The sequence below is a fragment of the Topomyia yanbarensis genome, chromosome 1, assembly GCF_030247195.1.
Source record: "Topomyia yanbarensis strain Yona2022 chromosome 1, ASM3024719v1, whole genome shotgun sequence".
Lineage (NCBI taxonomy): Eukaryota > Metazoa > Arthropoda > Insecta > Diptera > Culicidae > Topomyia > Topomyia yanbarensis.
In genome coordinates this window covers 177,209,574-177,224,896 of record NC_080670.1, presented here as the reverse complement: position 1 = coordinate 177,224,896, position 15,323 = coordinate 177,209,574, and the positions used below count along the sequence as shown (strand labels likewise).

Genomic DNA, 15,323 nt, shown 5'->3' with positions numbered 1-15,323 from the left:
TTCACCTTCATGTGTATTTGACAAATGATATTTAGAAATCAAATTAATATGGATTGAGAACAGGACACACCGCATACCATAGAGTGGCGCGGTATAGAATTGTCGACCACAATCGCCACTTTCTAATAGATCGAAAAAGGTGGTTTCAAGTAGTTTTGGTAAGTTTAATACATTATTGACATCGGAAAATATATGAAATACAATTACCTATTTGTTAGGGTGTCTCAAATTTCATTATTTTGTTGACCAAATAAGTTTTTTTCAAGTGATTTTGGTGCACTGACTTTGTCTTTTGACATTATAAAATCTTGAAAATAAAATTGACTGTTGATTAGGGCAGATAAAATACGTTCAACATTTATTTTGTGTTGCGTTACAAATATACAAATGTGACTCTGGAGCAACTCAACAAAGGTAAGACTGTCAAACGATTATACTCAGTCGAACAGTTATTATATTTACAAATTGTATATAATGTTGTCGCGAAAAACCAGTAATACGGTTAAAATTAACATTTCGAAAGAGAAAATCGCCTTTCCAGTTCAACCTCTGGCGTTTGTACAACTGTTTCTACTTATAGATCTGCAAGACGACACTTATTAGTGATGATTGCGGAAATTAATCAAAATGTAGCCGTTTTACGCAATTTTTGGAAAAGAAGGGTAAGATCCAGCTTTTGAAAATTTAGATATATTAGAGTACAAAAAAAATCGTTAAAAAATTTCACACAATTGCGGTCTATTGGTCTAAATGATGGCTGGACCTAATTATCTAAATGACATAAAACTGGAAAATTTCGTGAAATTGTATTAGCGAATTCTAAGAAATGCGTATCCCCTCAGGATAACATTTTGAATTTAACGTACTATAAAAACATTAAAAAGCTGCATTGAACTACGATGTTTGGTTCATGTTGAAGAAAATCTATCCCGAAAAGACAAACCGTGATTAGTTCCAAGTAGTCAAAAATTATCCTGTCAAGTTGAAAGAATGTTTAAGGAGAAAGAGTGAGTGTTGTTCTCTATGACCAAATTCTTCCGCGCGCTCTCATACTTATTTGGCATTCTAAAGCGTGGAAAAAGCGTAAAGAATGGACTATATCTTTGAAATCACGTCGAACTCTATTCTTAAATTGTTGATTTATCCTTAGACAGTTTATTTACTGATAGATGTAATAAAAAACTTGATCATTTTTCGATATTTTAAGGTAGGCCTCCCCCTTAATGGCATCCCCCTCTTAATGGTACCTCCTTCTCACCGCCCCTGATGCCCCCCGTAACACTGCATGGCTGCGGTATTGCTGAAATAGGTTGGTTATATCTTTTATGTCTATATACTGTTCTGTAGGCTCTCAAAGTAACTCCGCAGAAGGATTTATCGTAGTGTAACGGAAAGCGTTAGGAGACAGCAGTTCAGTGCACCCCTGTGAAAGAACGATTTCAAAGCTTGTTATATACAAATAGCACATTTTTAGAAAGGTATTGATGAGTACTAATAGCTTCTGAAAAGATTTCATAGATAGCGTGCTTTGTTTTCGTGAAAAATTGAAAAAAAAAACATATTTGCGTTAGGGGACAACGCAAAAATGGTCAATTTTTGCCCCCTTTTATCCGACGATCAATTCACTCAATAAATCTGCGTCCGAAGATGAAATCTTTGTACAATATGTGAACAATAAAATGGAATTTAAGCTTATTCCAAATAAATTTTATTACAAACCTGTCGGTGTGGTACGGAAAAATCAATTCAATTATTAAGAACCTGTTTTAATCCACCTAGCGGTGCAATTGTGCCTTTCTCATTTCTCTAAACTATGGCACGGAGGCTTTTTATATTCAACATAATTGTGGAAATGTCCATTACATTCTTAGTACACTTTGCACTTTTACACAAAGGCATGCCAGCCACGAACTTGATGAGCTACGTGTCGACGGTGAAACACTTGAAACAAAAAAATATCATACTCCATTAGCCTAATCAGCATTAGATCAATGTTATCTGCTTGCTAACTCATTTTGTCATGCGGGGGTGGGTATGTGAGGAGGGCGAATGTCCCATGAACGAACGACTGCCCAGCTTAAATTGGTATGCTTTGTGATATAGTGGTGGTTTAAAGATGATGGGGTTGAAAGAGAGGGACATGAGGGCTGGATGGGGTGGTGGTCTGAGGGGTGATCTAAGGAGATTTTTAAGGGAGGGAAGTGAACAGTAGAGGAAGGGGGGTGTAACCCCTCTCCGTAAACCATCAACTATACCCCTGTTAAAATCCAGAAACCTTATGCGATTCGAAAAAAACATTTAGGTTGACGTTTTTCAGAGTGATTGCATAACCTTTCTATATGAGAAAGGCAAAAATGTGCCAAAATCCAAAAAAGTGAATCGTCGTCAAATTTTTTTTCGAGTTTGCATCAAATCTCGACGTTTCATGCACCTTGAACACATTTAGCATCAAAAATAAAAATTCTATTTTTAATTTTTCCTATAGTTTATATGAGAAATTTCTGTATGGCCGCACTCTGAAACCCGTAATTCCGGAACCAGAATTCCGATCGATCCAAAATTCAATAGCAGCCGATGGGAAGGTTGCACCTTTCATTTGAGACTAAGTTTGGGCAAATCGGTTCAGCCATCTCTGAGAAAAATGAGTGACATTATTTGACACATACGCACATACATACACACACACACATACACACACATACAGACTTTTTCCGATCTCGACGAACTGAGTCGAATTGGATATAACACTCGGCCCTCCGGGATTACGTTGACGTTTTTCAGAGTGATTGCATAACCTTTCTATATGAGAAAGGCAAAACGAGTCATAAATGTATTACTGGTTTTCATCGACGACCGTTATAAAATTCTTTTAAAAAAATTCTATATATCTATGATTTTAGAGCCTTAAACCTATGCCAACATATTTCAGAACAACTTTTACTTATATTAGCAGATTTATTTTTATGAGGTAAGCGATACAAGTGCGTGGAATGTGTCTATAGATCCGTCGTCCATAGAAAAGGTGCCAGATTAGAATGGGACCCAAATTTTGAGCGAAGGATTTCGTCCACTTTCTCTTCTGCACATGACTTTAATTGTTCTCTGTTACCGGCATTCGCACTACAAGCCGTACCCATTGTAGTCTGTCATGCATTATCAGACTTTAAATATTGTTTATTGCTTTGAAAGTTAGATTTTTGATGCACTTCACTATCACACTTTTTTCACGGTTGCCAAATGAAATGATAGGAAATCGACAAAAAAATTACTTTTCGATCAGATATATTATAGAAAACCGCGAGGCTGGCAGCCATGCTGGCCTACCCGATAGTAAAAGTAAGAAGTCTGTTTTTGATACATGTCAATGTCAAAAATCTGTCAGGTTAAAGGAGTTGCACTTTTGATCACACTTTTGATACATCACACTTTAAACTGTTCAATTTGGTGTGAACTGTGCAATATCAGTATTCTCCACCGATTGACACATCCGCTGAATAAGGGCATCAGGGGTTGTGTCCCAGCCACAGACGTCAAGCATTGCTCTTCTTTCGACGTCGAACCGATGACATACGAACAGTATGTGTTCGGCAGTTTCATCTACACCTGGGCAGTCCGGGCAGACTGGGACCTCCGCGTGCCCGAACCTGTGGAGGTACTGACGGAAACAGCCATGGCCTGACAGGAATTGTGTCAGATGGAAGTGAACTTCCCCATGGGGTCTTCCCATCCAGCTCGATATGTTATGTATCAGCCGGTGGGTCCACCTGCCTTTCGAGGAGTTATCCCACTCACGCTGCCATCTGGCGACCGAGGTCACCCTGGTGCGCTCGCGGGCTCCTCTATTTCCACGTAGCTCGAAGCACTCCTCATCTTCCCGGATGACCAGACCGACTGGCATCATGCTCGCTATCACGCAGGATGCATCGTGTGATATTGTGCGGTAGGCAGATATCGCTCTGAGGCACATCACGCGGTAGGTGCTCTCCAGTTTCTGTAGGTAACTGGTTATCCTCAGTGCTCTTGACCATGACGGGCCGCCGTACCTGAGAATAGATACGGCAACGCCTGCCAGTAACCTACGTCTACTGGCGCACACCTTTGAGCTGTTGGACATCATTCTCGATAGAGCCGCAACAGCAGTCGCGTTGACCCCAGGAGGGAACTTCGGTCTCAGAACCCCGTCATACACGAGGTTCCATAGCAGCGGGCCTAGGATCGAGACCTGCGGGACTCCGGCAGTAATCGGAACCCTTTTCTGACCGGCATCGGTCTCGTATAGCAGTACGGGGTTCTGGAAGTACCTTTCCAGGATCCGCTACAGACCCACCGGTAGGCTAAGCCGGTGTAACGAAAGCGCGATAGCATCCCAGCTTGCGCTGTTGAATGCGTTCTTCACGTCAAGCGTCACTAACGCACCGTATCGCCTTTTTCGTTGGATCGCTATCTCGGCAGTCTTTATCACTGAGTTGATAGCGTCCACTGTGGACTTACCCTTCCGAAAGCCAAACTGGTTGCTTGACAGACCGTCCGTACCTTCCGCGTACGGGGTGAGCCTGTTGAGGATGATCCTCTCAAGCAGTTTGCCAGTCGTGTCTATCAGACAGATTGGTCTGTAAGCCGATGGGTCGCCTGGCGGCTTCCCGGGCTTCGGCAACAGCACCAGTTTCTACCTTTTCCATCTATCGGGGAAACGGCACTCGTCAAGGCATCTCTGCATAGCTAGCCTGAACATGTTCGGGTTCGCTATGATCGCTGCCTTGAGAGCGCTGTTTGGAACTCCATCCGGCCCTGGAGCTTTGTTCATTGCTTGGGATTTAGCCACTGCGAGTAGTTCTTAATTCGTCACCGGAGCCACCATTTCGGCCGTACCCGCACTGTCTCGTTGTGCAGGTGGCCAGGGGCTTGTGGCTCGAGACGAGAAGAGTACTTCGATAATCGTCGCCAACCGGTCCGGAGACCGTTCTGGGGGTGAAGAGCCCCTTTGGTCTTGGCCATCACGATCTTGTAGGCGTCACCCCACGGATTCGTGTTGGCACTCTCACACAGGTTGTCGAAACACGCTCTCTTGCTGCTTTTAATGGCCTTGTTAAGGGCCAATTTCGCAGCTCGAAACACTTCATGGCGGTTCTCTCTTGCATCCTCGGTGCGGGCTCTTTGCATCCTACGTCTAGCTCTGAGGCAGGCTGATCGTAGAGCTGCAATCTCGGCACTCCACCATTATACCGGGCAGGATTTTTCCCTGCATAGTGGTGTCGCTCGCGCGTGATAGAACAGCTACCAGCGCATCCCTGCTTAGACTATCGGTGTTGGCCTCCAGTCCCAGGGCCGCGGTGAAAGCTTCGCTGTCGAAGTGATTGGACTTCCACCCGCGTACCTGACAGGGATCTCCCGCCCTCGGATGCTGCACACCATAGTTGATCCTAAAGCGGATTGCTAAATGATCGCTATGGGTGTAGCCTTCGTCTACCCTCCATTCCATGCCTGGAACCAGACTCGGGCTGGCAAATGTTACGTCAATCCATGCCTCCATCCCGTTTCTACGGAATGTGCTAGCGGAGCCATTGTTAGCCAGCACAGTATCGAGTTTCGCAAGTGCCTCCATTAGCGCTTGGCCCCTGCTATTTGTACAGCGGCTGCCCCACTCTACTGCCCAAGCGTTAAAGTCTCCCGTTATAACTACCGGTTTCCGGCCCACTAGGTCTGATGAGAGCCTGTCGATCATCTGGTTGAACTGTTCTATGGGCCACCTTGGTGGAGCGTAGAACTGTATTTCTATTCTTAAGATTGCTGTAGAATTCTTCCTCTCAATATAAAAAAAAATCTGAACTTTGTCGACTCCCAGAATAGGGTGAGAAAAGTCACGTAAAATGAGGTGAGATTAGTCGTCTCACGTCACACGCCGTGCAGAATATGGCCGAATATTGCGCTAAAAATCAGTACACAAATCTCACTTTGCTGATCGGCCCTATTCTACGCGGCGTGTGACGTGAGACGACTAATCTCCGGCCTTATTCTGCGCTGCGTGTGACGTGAGACGACTAAACTCACCTCACTTTACGTGATTTTTTTCACACGATTCTGAGAGTCGACTCGGGTGAGGTGAGATTCCCCATTGCGCTTAAATGGGCATCTCACGTCACCCGAAGTGACTCTTCAGAATTGGGTGAGAAAAGTCACGTAGAGCGAGGTGAGATTAGTCGTTTCACGTCACACGCCACGCAGAATAGGGCCGCTCATCTCACTCTACGTGACTGTTCTCACCCAATTCTGAAGAGTCACTTCGGGTGACGTGAAACGCTCATTTAACCGCAATGGAGAATCTCATCTCACCCGAATCGGCTCTAAGAATCGAGTGAAAAGTCACGTAAAGTAAGGTGAGTTTAGTCACCTCACGTCACACACCGCGCAGAATAAGGCCGGATGTGTTCGTTGTTAAATTTGCTGACTACACGGTTGTGCAGAAATAGCCGATCCGAAATGAGCATGCATGAATCATCTTTCATGCCGTTTTCGCTTGGCCCAAAAAATGAATCCGGTTGAAACCCCAACCGCTGTCAGTTCATACATTTTGAAAGCAGTTGGCGTTTACCATCGGTTATGATCCCTGGTGCAAACGATGCTTCATCCACCAAAGATATTTGTGATTTATTTCGTAAGCAATTCAGCAGTGTTTTATATGTGATAAACTGAACTCTTCGCAAATCTCTACTGCTGCTCTTCGAGTTCCATGTGGGCTCCCCATTGGTCAATATCCTCGTATCACTTCTAATGCAGTTATTACTGCATGTAGAAAACTAAAAACATCATGCAACGTTGGTCCTGATGGGATCCCAGCGATTGTTCTAAAACAATGTTCTCGCGGAAAAGCGCCCGGACCACGTCAAGGGCACTGTGTAGTTGCTTTCGTTTCTAAATTTGTTGTATTATGTTGTAAGTAGTACTTAAGAAAGTTCCTCTTTTTGAGTTGATGTTAGACATAGTTATTAGGTACTGAACTTACTAGTATGCTCTATCATTGAATATTATTTATATTCTATGTATTGTATAGTAATTAGCTTTTTTGTCATTAGGGTTAGCATAATGCCTGTTGACAATAAAAAGATGAGAAGGTTTTATGTCTACTGGAGAAGAGGCGAAAATGAGCTGCACTCCAGCAAGCTTTTCCCTGCTCTACAAATAAATAAAAAAATTACAACCAATTTCTTTAGCCAATAAAACAACTAGAGCGACCGTCTTTCCAATTAGGGTAAAGTGTCTATTTGAACCATACCAAGGAGAGTGCTTCACTAATTCATTAATTACTACAATCAATGGAATGCGTACAAATTGGCATCAACAGCGTTGTTAAGAACCAAGATAATAACACAAATGCCCTAAAAACGGTGAAATTCTCGTGTTTTAGCGCAACGAAAACTCGAATCGAGTAGTCACTATTGTTGCGCTTGCATTTGACTCAATGCGTTGAACAAAGATGACAGGCGCTGCTCTAACTAATGGCAAGTTGACCAGTTAATAACAGTTTCCCAGTATTTCATTATCATATCTTGCTTTGAAAGCAACGGAAATAAAAAAAATCTTCAGATCAATCATTGATGTCATCATGGCAGATCCGGATCAACAAGCTGTACCGAGACAGAACACCATCCAAAGCAATCCCTCCGGAGAAGCCCACGAGACAACCTTTGGTATAAAAACAAACAAAACCGACAGGTTGCAGCATCGAGTTTCTGTTTCGTTTCACATCGATAGTAGATCGGCGGTGGCCAGTTTGCAAAACGGGTTTGCTATTTTTGTTTTCTGCAGCTCCTAGCTAGCTGAAACCAGCTTGCAGAATCTGTAACCCGTTACGCAGCACGCTACTTGGTGGCACCGTTGCAAGGTCTATAAAATGTGATGAGTGCGTAGAAAAAATGGTTTCTACTTTGTTGTTTGAATGTACAGTTTGTAATTTGTTTTGATTTTTCAATTCAGACTATTTACTTTTAGCGTTTTTGTTCTCATATCGATGCAGCACCTCCTAAACTCGCTGAAACTTTGGTGTAATAACTGCATCGGTTTTCTCTTGCTAGAATGGTCTAACAGTGCTACTTAACCATCCGGAAGTCCGCGTTAATGGGTCTCTGAAAGAGACCTACTGCCGCGCTTAGCATCGCCAGATTCTATTTTAAAAAACCGGTAGACTCACTGTAGATTTATCGCGATAGGCCATATTTTTACAATTCAAAATTGCAGGATTGGGTAGCCCTTGAATAGTGGTTCCGGAATCCAGGGCGGGTTTGGGTGTTTATACTCTCATACTCGCCCATCTATAATGCAGTCCTTTTGTACACATAACAACTATTTAACCATAACACAGTTTTTGTTCGATAGGTCTCCGTCGAACGACAATTCACAAGAGTCAGTTGTTAAATTAGCCCCCGAGTTATTTGATGTCATCCATCTTTCAACTTATTTCCTGTCTCCTAAAAGAAGTAATAAAAATAGACCCATCCACCGCAGATAGCACATCTATACCTGTTGCGTTGATCAGCAATCAAACAAAGGAACCCGCGAACAGCAACTTACCAAATCTGGTTGCGATGGCTACTAGAACCGAGAGCGCGCACCGTAAATTGACGACGGCGACCTTCATCTTTATAGCTGCTGATTCCGAGGATGAAGATGATGATTGTTATTGATTAAGCTTTTTGTTGAGTTTGCAAACTAATCCCCCGCGCACTAGGTGATGCTTACAAACGTATTAGCAAATATTTTCAGTTAAGCGTCTTCACTGATTCGATGACTTCAGAGCTCGCGAATATTCGCATTCGATGTAGGTTTTGTTTATTAACACCTTCGCGGTTAGTCAACGAAATATTTCAAATCCGATTCAATCCCGCACTAGTGATAGCAATTATTTTAAACGCACTAGTATCACTTCTTGTCACCAAATCGGCTAGCGCAAGTCTTCACGCGACACTACTTACAAAATGAATTGACACCAATCGCTTGCTACTACAAATTACTATTATTACTCATCACGACACTTGCCTTTCGATTCACTTCTAGGCTAGCTTGGCGGTCCACAAATGAGCTACATTCTTGTACCGTTGATTAATAAATACAGAGCAAAATAAAGGTTTTCCTCGGTAACCTGCGACGCACAACAATCACATTCACCAAATCCCGGCCTACTTGGAATTTCAATCCGCTTCCTTTGCGAAAATTAACACGTTTCGGTTCTCCAATATCCCAGGTACGGCGAAATAAAGAAATTAACACCACCACAAAGTGACGTGCTGCCCGCGAGCGCTGGTGTGTTCCACGTTTTTGAAAATCTCCCGAAATACTATACTTCTCACTATATACCAGTCCGATCCGATATCACACACGTAGCCCCTACAGATTTGGTGATGTTCGAATCGCGTAATCAGCTGCGTTCCACCGATAATTTGATAAAAGCAATTGGAACTGATAAGAAATCCAACCTTTCCGCACTCGATTCGATAGAGCACCTCTTCCCACCACGCACGAGTTGTCGCGACCGGATTGCCTGCCGATTACACACGCCCTCTGGAGTCCCGTTCCAGTTAGTCCTAACGGTGCGCCTGTTCGCATGGAACTGAGCGGCTGTGTTCCGAGGAACAATCATTTTAAAACGGCAGCTGTTTCTTTCCGCGGCAAGCTGCTGAACCGAGAGATGCCGACGCCGCCATTCGATTCTCTTGCACGTGGTTGATGGGGCCCGGTCGACCGACGCTTGGTTAATCCGCGGCGAACCATGGCTGGATTGGTCTGGGAACTGGGTGGAAGATATAAGTGTCAATGAGAAGTGATTCGAAATCTCAGAGAAAAATAATCAACGTAAGGAGCGAGAGAGCAGTCGAAGCCGCCCCCGAAGCGACGTCGATGGACAACGGCGGCGGCGACGACGACGACGACGGCTTGTGCCACTGGTGGAATGCGATTTCGCGCAAAGTGATCGTATTTAATATTCAATTAGGTTTGATTCGGCTGATGGCTGCCGCCGGCTGGATCGATTTTTGGATGAAAATTTAATCATTAAACTAGATTGAAAGGTTAGCTTTGCGGGAGGAAGCTGGTGCCTTGAGCGTGACCGCGAATGCAAGGTTCGTGATATAGTTGGGGGCTTGGGAAGGCTTCCGGGAATACTAGTTGGCCTTTCGTTAACTGTGGTATGGTCGGTTTGAGACAAAAAAAGCATTGGACACTGTACGTTGCGTTAGCTTGAAGGCCCTTTTGTCTACATTTTAATTATTAAATCTGATTTTAAATATTTTAAAGTTTCCCTAATATTAAAGCGATAAATTTAGAAATTCGTTTCAATGGACATATTTAACGTTTTTGTTAAGCCTAAAAAAGATGTGTTGAGATTTTTGAAGCCGAATTGCTTGCGTGTCAAAATTTCGGAAAACAGGATGACATTTTTTTTAGCTATCAGGAATCAGAATATATTGGCTTAAATGGCACGTTCCACGTATGTAGTCGGGGATGTGTGCCTTGCCGTGTGTTTTCATCATTTCCTGAGCGGAAGGAAAGGATAAGGAGGTGTGGGGAAGTAGAATTAGAAGGGTGGGAAAAATAACAGCACAAAAACAAAAATAAACAACAGGTAAGTTAAACTCACAAGTAGTTCAACTTGCCTGCGAATAAGCCTAAAGCTCTTTATACCACATTGGATAAGAAACTTTAGTATGTCTCTGAGTTTCAGTCGTCCAAACATGGTTTCGTCTATATAAGGACAGCCGAAGACTCGAAATCGCAATTGCGCTACCGCTGGACAGTTGCATATCAGATGATATGAGGTTCCGTAGTCGAATTCACAAAGATCACATGAAAAAGACTCAGCGCGCTGAATAGTTGCCATGTGATAATTGAGTTTGCAGTGGCCGGTTAAAGCCCTGGAGATTTTTCGAAATCACTGCCCAAGCAACATTTGCAACATGTAATGGCCGCGGTTTGTTGCATAACCATAAACTTTTTCTGGTGCACTTTTTCAGTTGCTAAATAAGTTGAATAATAGTTTATGTAGGCTTCTTTTCAACAAGTTTTATTGTAGAACAAGTTTTGTTGTAGCGGTGCTGCTCGGGTGGGCACGGTTGTTTCTATAATTGCGGTGCTCGGACAAAGCCCAGGACCGTATTTTTTCCCTTATCCAACTTGTCGAAATTGGCATCCAACTTGTCGAAATATCTCAGCACGTATCCGCCGACTAACACGAAGGTGGACGCTGACACACTTTGAACAAAAAAGTAGAATAGTTAATTAGCTTAATCAGCATAAGGTTAATGTTATCTTCATGTGATCATATTTTGGAATGCAGGGGGAATGGGTTTAGAAGGGGAGAGACGTTAGTAGTGTTAGAGGGGGGATGCATCCATCTTATTTTGGAATGCGGTGTGGATGAAGGGAATGCCGGTGTGATGGTAGTCCAAGGGGAGGGGAGTAATGAGAGAGTGGGGGTGTAAGGGTCAGGAGGGGGATGAAACTATGCCATTTTTTGCGGGACTGCCGGAACCTTTATGGTGGTCAATGTGGCCAACGAGACTTCGAGTGGTGAGGGGGGGGGGGGGGGGGAGGGAGGGCTTGAAGAAGGGCCGATGGAGGTACAACCAATCATATTTTATATCTTCCATTTGATATTTGGTTTATTAAAATCGGTTCAATCAACACCGAATAACCGATATTACTTGAATTCTGGAATACACTTAGGTTATTTTTTACGCGGTATTTTTAGGCGTTTTTTACGCGGATTCTTAAATTTACGCGGTCTTCATTTACGCGGATTTTGAAATTTACGCGGTTTTCATTTACGCGGCCTGTATCCCCCGCGTAAAAAACCTAAGTGTATTGCCGAAGCCCGAGACTTCCAAAAATGTCGGGAGTACACAATAACTTCTTTCGCCAAAAACAGTAGTCTAGATCTGAAAATTGCAGCAATTTGATGTCAATAGATTTTTAACCTCTGAGGTATTGCGATTGTAACGGTTTATAGGGGACGTTCCTGTGTTACCTTACTAATTAACATGTAACTCCGGAACCAAAAGTCAGATCAGAATAATAGTCAATAGTAGTCAATAGGAGTGTTGTAACTTTCATTTGAAATCAATTTTGTAAACATCGGACAAGAATTTGTTGAAAAATAGGTGTGATATTAAGTTGGAACGCAAGTTTCCCGGGGGCACCAAGAACCGTCATATTCGGCCAATGAGGTCAAAGCTACTTTGATTGGTCATTAGTGATCTAAACCGGCAAATTCAACTAATGTTACACCCATTCTAATATGTACTGCTTCATTTGGGTACCACGGTGGTACCAGTTTATATGGGAATGTGCTTTGTGACCGCACTCTTCAATCCGTATCTCCGGAGCCGCAAGCTCAAAAATTCAATAGCAGCTTATGAGAGCGTTTTACCGTTCTTTTGGAACTAAGTTTGTGCAAATCGGTTCAGCCTCTGAGAAAAATAAGTTATATTAGAAAATATATACGCACACACCCACATACACTAGCGGGCAACAGAGACAGAAGCTCAGGGGCTTAACAAACCCCTCCCTGCTCCCGGATCTACAACAAGTTTGGGCGGTCATACTAGAATATGATGGGGCTTGGATTGGTCTCTACTAAACCTCCTAAACCTCTAAAAAAATTCCTAAAGCAGCTCCGTCGAAGCCCTGTGTCGCTTCTGCTAAGATCCTAAGATTCCAATAATCTAAGATTTTAGCAATAAAAGTTTTCTAGCACAACCGGCACGTCAAGATCGACGCCAATAACATCCTGATTACAACATACTGGCCATGGTGAACCTCAACGAACAGGACACGGATCACGAATCGAACGGCGACTCTGGGCTGACAGGCGTGCTGGTTTACTCCCTGAGTAGACATCGACACCCGTGTACAAAATTTCGTGCACGCCGCGTTCAACCTCAAACATGCCTTTGTGTACAGGTTTGCATCGAACACCGAACCCAAACGAACGATGTGCAAACTTAGGTTTAAACATCGTGTACGCACACCGTGTGCGTATATAAGAAAGGCAAACACAAAACAGAATGAGTCAATGCCAGTGATGATGGGTGATATAAAGAGAAAACTAGTATCAAGAACCTGTGTGTACGAACACCACGTACGTACATGGGGTTCGGTTGTGCAGACGAACATGTGCTCATGTTTTGGCACGCATTAGCGCGTTCGAGTTTACACACGAAATTATGGTGTAGGATGAGCACAGAACTAGAGCGAATATGGTGTTCGATGTTCATTTGGGAAGACTGTCCCTGAGTAAGGAAGGGTGATACCGACTTGAAATGGCGAGTGAGCTAACAGCATGGCCGCCTCCGTCCCTCCAAACCCTGGGCAGGTCTCCTGGTACGTTCAAAATTCGTCACCATTTAGTTGGTGGTACTAGGTGGTAACGCCGATCCGGCTCTAACACTACTCGCCATCAGGCATTGCATTTATCGCTCATATGAGTAAATGCGCCCGGATAAATTGCTACTGCGACAATAAAAACTCACATTTTCACACGAAAAGTTATTGGCACTCACACAACTTCTCCGGATAAATACAACGTGTTATTTCTCCGGATAAATAAAACAGCCGGAGAATGAGTGAATGAGTTTATCACGATATCGTTTTTGCGTTCCCTGCTTTGCTGTCGTTATTCCAAAACACGATAAAACAAGTCTATCATACTCCTTTGCCGCTTTTCTTTGTAATTGAGTGTATTTTTTGAAGTTTTTATTAATTTTCACGAAATTAAAATTTTATCACCTTCTCCGGTGAGAAGGAAAAAGTCAAATAAATTTTATCCGGAAAATCATTCTCACGCTATTTGTGGAGACGGAGAATTTTGCGACTCATCTTATCTCGGAAAAGTTGGACATCGGATAAGCTACTTCTCGCGTGAGTGAGAGAGAATTACAATCCCTGCTCCCCATGAAGGATAGTGTCAACCCTAGCATGGTCTGTTTGCTTGCCACAGATAACCATGGGATCACAAGATGCGACTACGTACCACGAATGGAGATAGCAGCCTGGAGTTGGGACCCACCAGCACGGAAAGGCATGCAGAGCGCAATTGCGTTTGCACGGAGCTGCAGAGATCGCAATTGTTACGCCACCGATAGCCATAGCGAGTACCAACATGAGATGGGGTTACTGAATCGTGTGTTCACCCTGAGATCAGGTAGTGACACCACCCAGAATGATTCACATCTTGGGAAGTCGTACTTGACGAGCTCCATGGGTTCGCGAAGGATGTGCACACAAACGTCAGGCAGCTAGCGTCGAGTATTAAATCGGCCGTAATAGCTGCTGAACGCGAGCAGATGGCGCTCTTTATGAGAACTGAATCAGCCGAAAAAGCTCTGATGAAAGCCGCAGAACACGCGATGGCAGAAATCGAAGTGACACCGAAGAGTCTCCACAATACTCGCTCTAAGAAAAAAGTGAGGGACGCGCAGGGAGAATCCGAAAAAGCAGAAGAGCGAGTTGGAGGGCACCAGCCACCAGACAAACGTTGGGTAAGACCGTGGTTTGTGTATCGTGGGAAGTCAGCAGGCGAAGCGGAAGGAACGGAAACAAACGTAAGGAAAGAGAAACGCAAACCTTCACGGGAAAGGTACAAGGGCGATGCACTGATCATCGAAGCGAACGATAAGATGTCCTACGCCGCTCTTCTCAAGAAAGTGAGAGAGGACCCAGAGCTGAAGGAGCTGTGAGAGAACGTTGTTAAAACGAGGCGTACTCAGAAAGGCAATATGATCATCAAACTGAAGAAGGATCCTTCCATCAAGAGCTCGACCTACCGCGAGCTCGTTGCTAAACCCTTAGGCAGCGAAGCGAACGTGAGAGTCCTGTCGCAGGAAGCCGTATTTGAGTGCAAGGGTGCACTGATCGAACAGTGCAAACTGGATGTGCAGGCGACTATCCGGAAAACGTATGGAGGCACTCAAAGGGATTAGACTACCGGTGGTCGTTGCTAACAAGCTGGCGGACACCGGCAAGATAAAAGTCGAATGGTCGGTCTGCTCGCAGAGAGTCGCTCCGTGAGTTACCACGCAGATGGAGCGATGCTTGGACCTCGGACATTAGGCGACGAAATGCAAGGGCCCGAGACAAGTTTGCATTGTGTATAAAATGCGGAGGAAAGGGGCACGTTGCTAGAGACTGCACGAAGCAACCAAGGGACATGATCTACAAACCGGAGGACGGAAATGACCACACGATGGGCGACTTCAAGTGCCCTTCGTACAAGAAGGTGAAAGCAGACTAATGATGATGGGGATGATCCTGCCTAATCTGCAATTATTGCAGAACCG

The 15,323-nt window shown here is 44.0% G+C and overlaps 1 protein-coding gene across 1 annotated transcript in view; it reads right to left on the bottom strand.

Moving 5' to 3' along the window:
• Nucleotides 1-9,620, bottom strand: part of LOC131682532 (trigger factor) — a 31,923-nt gene extending 22,303 nt beyond the window's left edge. The window contains exon 1 of the mRNA XM_058964077.1: nt 8,566-9,620. Coding sequence (XP_058820060.1) covers nt 8,566-8,632 — 67 coding nt within the window. The 5' untranslated portion in view covers nt 8,633-9,620. The remainder of the gene's footprint in view (nt 1-8,565) is intronic.
• Between the last annotated feature and the right edge of the window lie 5,703 nt (nt 9,621-15,323).